General features: G+C 43.4%; 1 protein-coding gene across 1 annotated transcript in view; it reads right to left on the bottom strand.

Moving 5' to 3' along the window:
• LOC139661939 (aryl hydrocarbon receptor-like) overlaps positions 1–5,000 on the bottom strand; it is a gene marked incomplete at its 5' end in the record, with an annotated part of 36,273 nt that overhangs the window by 26,459 nt on the left and 4,814 nt on the right. Inside the window, one exon of the mRNA XM_071540523.1 lies at positions 2,051–2,159. Within this exon, the coding sequence (XP_071396624.1) occupies positions 2,051–2,159 (109 nt within the window). The remainder of the gene's footprint in view (positions 1–2,050; positions 2,160–5,000) is intronic.

Genomic DNA, 5,000 nt, shown 5'->3' with positions numbered 1-5,000 from the left:
CTCCTCTCAGGAGGCTCTAGTTAAAGGTCAGCTCCTCTCGCCTCTCTCCGACCTGCGACCAGATTCAGATGGACAAAAAAAACGCAGTGACCACAGTGCTTTAATCTATCTATCTATCTATCTATCTATCTATCTATCTATCTATCTATCTATCTATCTATCTATCTGTCTGTCTATCTATCTATCTATCTATCTATCTATCTATCTATCTATCTATCTATTTATCATCTAGGATTCGACTGATTTAGGTTTCAGAAGGCTATAATCTATGTTTTTCGGATTGATGCTGCAGAGACAATATGTGTTGATATTCAGTATCATTAAGTGTTTCTCAGTGTTTCTCCCACTACTACTATTACTGCTACTACTACTACTGCTACTACTACTACTACTACTACTACTACTACTGCTACTACTACTACTACTACTACTACTGCTACTACTGCTACTACTGCTACTACTACTACTATAGAAGACCAAGATCAGAAATCAACAAATGAATATCTGGATGTGAGTTGTCTTTTGGATGCAAGTTGTTTTGGATGTGAGTTGTGTTGGATGTGAGTTGTGTTTTGGATGTGAGTTGTTTTGGATGTGAGTTGTGTTTTGGATGTGAGTTGTTTTGGATGTGAGTTGTTTTGGATGTGAGCTGTGTTGTGGATGTGAGTTATTGTGGATGTGAGTTGTGTTGGATGAGAGTTGTTTGGGATGTGAGTTGTGTTGGATGTGAGTTGTGTTTTGGATGTGAGTTGTTTTGGATGCAAGTTGTTTTGGATGTGAGTTATTTTGGATGTGAGTTGTGTTGGATGTGAGTTGTGTTGTGGATGTGAGTTATTGTGGATGTGAGTTGTTTTGGATGTGAGTTGTGTTGGATGTGAGTTGTGTTTTGGATGTGAGTTGTTTTGGATGTGAGTTGTGTTGGATGTGAGTTGTGTTGGATGTGAGTTGTGTTGTGGATGTGAGTTGTGTTGGATGTGAGTTGTGTTGTGGATGTGAGTTATTGTGGATGTGAGTTGTTTTGGATGTGAGTTGTTTTGGATGTGAGTTGTGTTGGATGTGAGTTGTGTTGTGGATGTGAGTTATTGTGGATGTGAGTTGTTTTGGATGTGAGTTGTTTTGGATGTGAGTTGTGTTGGATGTGAGTTGTGTTTTGGATGTGAGTTGTTTTGGATGTGAGTTGTGTTGGATGTGAGTTGTGTTGGATGTGAGTTGTGTTGTGGATGTGAGTTGTGTTGGATGTGAGTTGTGTTGTGGATGTGAGTTGTTTTGGATGTGAGTTGTGGATGTGAGTTGTTTTGGATGTGAGTTGTGTTTTGGATGTGAGTTTGTGATGTGAGTTGTTGTGGATGTGAGTTCTTGTGGATGTGAGTTGTGGTGTGGATGTGAGTTGTGTTGGATGTGAGTTGTTTTGGATGTGAGTTGTGTTGGATGTGGGTTGTGTTGGATGTGAGTTGTGTTGGATGTGGGTTGTGTTGGATGTGAGTTGTGTTGGATGTGAGTTGTGTTTTGGATGTGAGTTGTGTTGGATGTGAGTTGTTTTGGATGTGAGTTGTTTTGGATGTGAGTTGTTTTGTGGATGTGAGTTGTGTTGGATGTGAGTTGTTTTGGATGTGAGTTGTTTTGTGGATGTGAGTTGTGTTGGATGTGAGTTGTTTTGGATGTGAGTTGTTTTGGATGTGAGTTGTTTTGGATGTGAGTTGTGTTGGATGTGAGTTGTTTTGGATGTGAGTTGTTTTGTGGATGTGAGTTGTGTTTGATGTGAGTTGTTTTGGATGTGAGTTGTGTTGGATGTGAGTTGTTTTGGATTTGAGTTGTTTTGGATGTGAGTTGTTTTGGATGTGAGTTGTGTTGGATGTGAGTTGTGTTGGATATGAGTTGTTTTGGATGTGAGTTGTTTTGTGGATGTGAGTTGTTTTGGATGTGAGTTGTTTTGGATGTGAGTTGTTTTGGATGTGAGTTGTTTTGGATGTGAGTTGTGTTGGATGTGAGTTGTTTTGGATGTGAGTTGTGTTGGATGTGAATTGTGTTGTGGATGTGGTTGTGTTCAGACCTGTGGGGGGGCCGGTAGGGGGGTTCAGCGCCCAGTGCAGGTTCCTCCTGAACTCCTGCTGGTCCTCAGTGTGGATCAACTCAAACACACTCTGCTGCATCACATCCGTCTGCCAGGGAAACATCCAGAACACCAGAGTCAGTTCAGTGTTTTTCCTGTTTCCATCATTATCGCCCATGAAGAGTCTAGACCCAGCGATGGATTTGTATTTCTTGTTCTGCTGCAGGTTTGAACTCACAGCCTCCCACTGCTTTCAACAATATGTGAAGAGATAAACTGACTAACAGAATCCATCATGTTGAACAGAGGGTGTATTGCAGTTGTTCCTAACATGACTTTAATTATTAATTGGGATTTAATTGGGACTATTTTCTCTGTTTCCAGTACTGCGTTCGGTACGTCTGGAGGCAAACTCACACACTGAAAACGTCTTTTTTCTTAAAACAGATGAAAAAATCTGCCAATGTGGTGAAATAAAATCCACTTCTTTCTAATGCAGATTAATTTATAGTTCAGCAATCTACTTTATTCTTTATTCTTCCTTTCAAGACACTCACACTTGTTTCTAGAAAATTCACTGAAACTGGTGAAATTGCACTGAAGACAGATTTTTTAAGAAAAATCTGATTTTGAGAATTGATTTTGAGATTTTGATGAGAATCTGATTTTTTTTTAATTCGAGACTAAATTACTTGAAATGGAAATGGATGTTTTTTTATTTTGCAGTGTTCAACTTGAAACAGACCTGGAGACTGAATCGACCCTGAAGGGTGCGTTTGATTCTGTTTGCCTTGAAGAGGAGCCAAAAGAACTCAAGTGTCGCTGAGCGTGTAATTCAAACTGTTGAAACCGAGCCAAAGACCCGAGACCCGCTCCGACCCCGATACCGGTCTCCCAGACCCAGCATGACTTGGCTGAGGACCTGAGTGGAGCCGCCCTCCCAGTCAAACTGAGGTTGGCGAGGACGTATTTTTTATCTATGTACCATTGGACTAGGAGTGGACAGATATGAGTTCTTGAAAGCCGATACCAATATTTTTGTATTGACGCCGCTGATAGCCATTGTTTGTGAAAAAATGAGATTTTTGATGCCGAAAAAAAAAAAAAATCTGCCAATGGGAGATATCGTGCGTGACATGCAGACAATTGAACAAACGTTACAGCGCCCCCCTTAGGGCAATCAGTGTAATTGTGAAAACGAGGAAACGGAGCGATGAGACGCTTCTTCTCCTGAAGTTTTGTCAAAATCGGAAAATCGGATCCGTGGCGTTTGAGATCGGGACCGGGTCGATCCCAAGCCCCTCCCCCAATTCCATCATGGAGGACAGTAAAGGGGAAACACTGATCTGAGGTGTGTTTGTCGCCTTTCTCTCCACAAATGTTCCTGTTTTCTTTTTCTTTCTCTTTCTTCTTCTACTGTTCTTATCCCTGTCCACTTTAATTTTCTTTCCCTCCTCGTTGTCCTGTTGTGTATTTCTTGTTTCACCGGTGTCATAACAGCCGTTGACACCAGGTGGGTGGGGGTGTGTGAAGGGGGTGTATGGGTGGAGTGTAGGGTGAGAGGGGGTCAGGGCACCCTCGGGTCCCCCCCCCGGCGCCCCTCGTCTCTAACACCTCCCCTCCCGCCGCTCGGTGTTGTTTTCCGAGCGCGCCTCCTGAGCCGAGCGGAGACAGCAGCTTCACCTCGCATTTGGGTTCGCTTGGTAGACGGGCGGTGACGCGCCTCGGGTGGACGGAGCGCTGAGAGGTGAGAGGTGAGAGGTGATGTTCACACCCCCGCCGGCACCCAGGGGTGTGTGTGTGTGTGTTAATTTACAGTATGTGTGTGTACTGTATGTGTGTAAGGGTGTGCGCACGTGTTTCTGTGCGTTGATTGATGCTAGAATTGATGTCTAGGTGTGTGTGTGTGTGTGTGTGTGTGTGTGTGCTAGTGTGTGTGTGTGTGTGTGTGTGTGTGTGTGTGTGTGCTAGTGTGTGTGTGCGTGTATACTGTGTGTGTGTGTGTGTGTACTGTGTGTGTATGTAGATGTGAATGTGAGTTTACAGCCTGTATTTGAATGTGTGTCAGTGTGTTACACATACACACATTTGTTACTTAACAGTCTGGATTTGAATGCTTTTTGTGTGTGTGTGTGTGTGTGTGTGTGTGTGTGTGTGTGTGTGTGTGTGTGTGTGTGTCAGAAACACCTTTGGATAATTTCCTAATCACAGTGTGTGGATGGATCAGCCTGCAGGCCGCGGCGCGATGCTGTGAAGCCAATTGGATTAAATCTGTCTCTGCGGAGGTGCGTTCGTTTCGTCCTCCGGGCAGGCGAGGACACCACATTCGCTCGCTGTGTTCGTTAGCTCCACCCCTCCACCTCCCAACACCACAACCCCCCCCCCCGTACCGCCCAAACGCACCCCGATCACACACTAATCCCTCTTAATCCAAAACATATTGGCAGTCTGACTACTGCAGGAGTGAAGCTGTGTTGGCACCAAGCTATCAGAAATATAAAACACTGGATATTCATTTTACAAATTTTTTTTTTCTAATGTTCATTATTTACATCCTCTAAACTGTGATTATTTTGTCATGTCCAGCTGGTTTTCTTTGGTTTGAACCAGAGAGGAAAATTTGACTTTGTTGTATTTCTGTATTTGGTTTATTTAGGTTCAAACTGTCCAATCAGGACTTGTAAACAAAAGTCACATGACTCACAAGCAGCTTGTTGTTTTATTGGACAGAGTTTTGGTGACTTATATCTAAGCATGATGGGCTTGTCTGTCTCTTCTTCTGTGGTGTTTATACCAGTTAAGAACACATGAAGAAACAGCTGACTATGAGCATCAGGCCAGACTTCATTTTGTTCTGCTAGGCTTTCCGTCTCCTTCTACCCATAATCCCCTGCAGTTCTCTTGTCGGAGGACTGAGACTCTCGGTGCCGTTATTTGGCGGCACCAGAGG

This window comes from Centroberyx affinis, unplaced genomic scaffold, assembly GCF_046629955.1.
Source record: "Centroberyx affinis isolate AG114_WGS23_722 - 3 ecotype Tasmania unplaced genomic scaffold, CSIRO-AGI_Caff_v1 ptg003662l_1, whole genome shotgun sequence".
In the NCBI taxonomy this organism is placed as follows: domain Eukaryota; kingdom Metazoa; phylum Chordata; class Actinopteri; order Beryciformes; family Berycidae; genus Centroberyx; species Centroberyx affinis.
The sequence above is the reverse complement of the archived record's forward strand: the minus strand, read 5'-3'. Positions and strand labels throughout refer to the sequence as shown.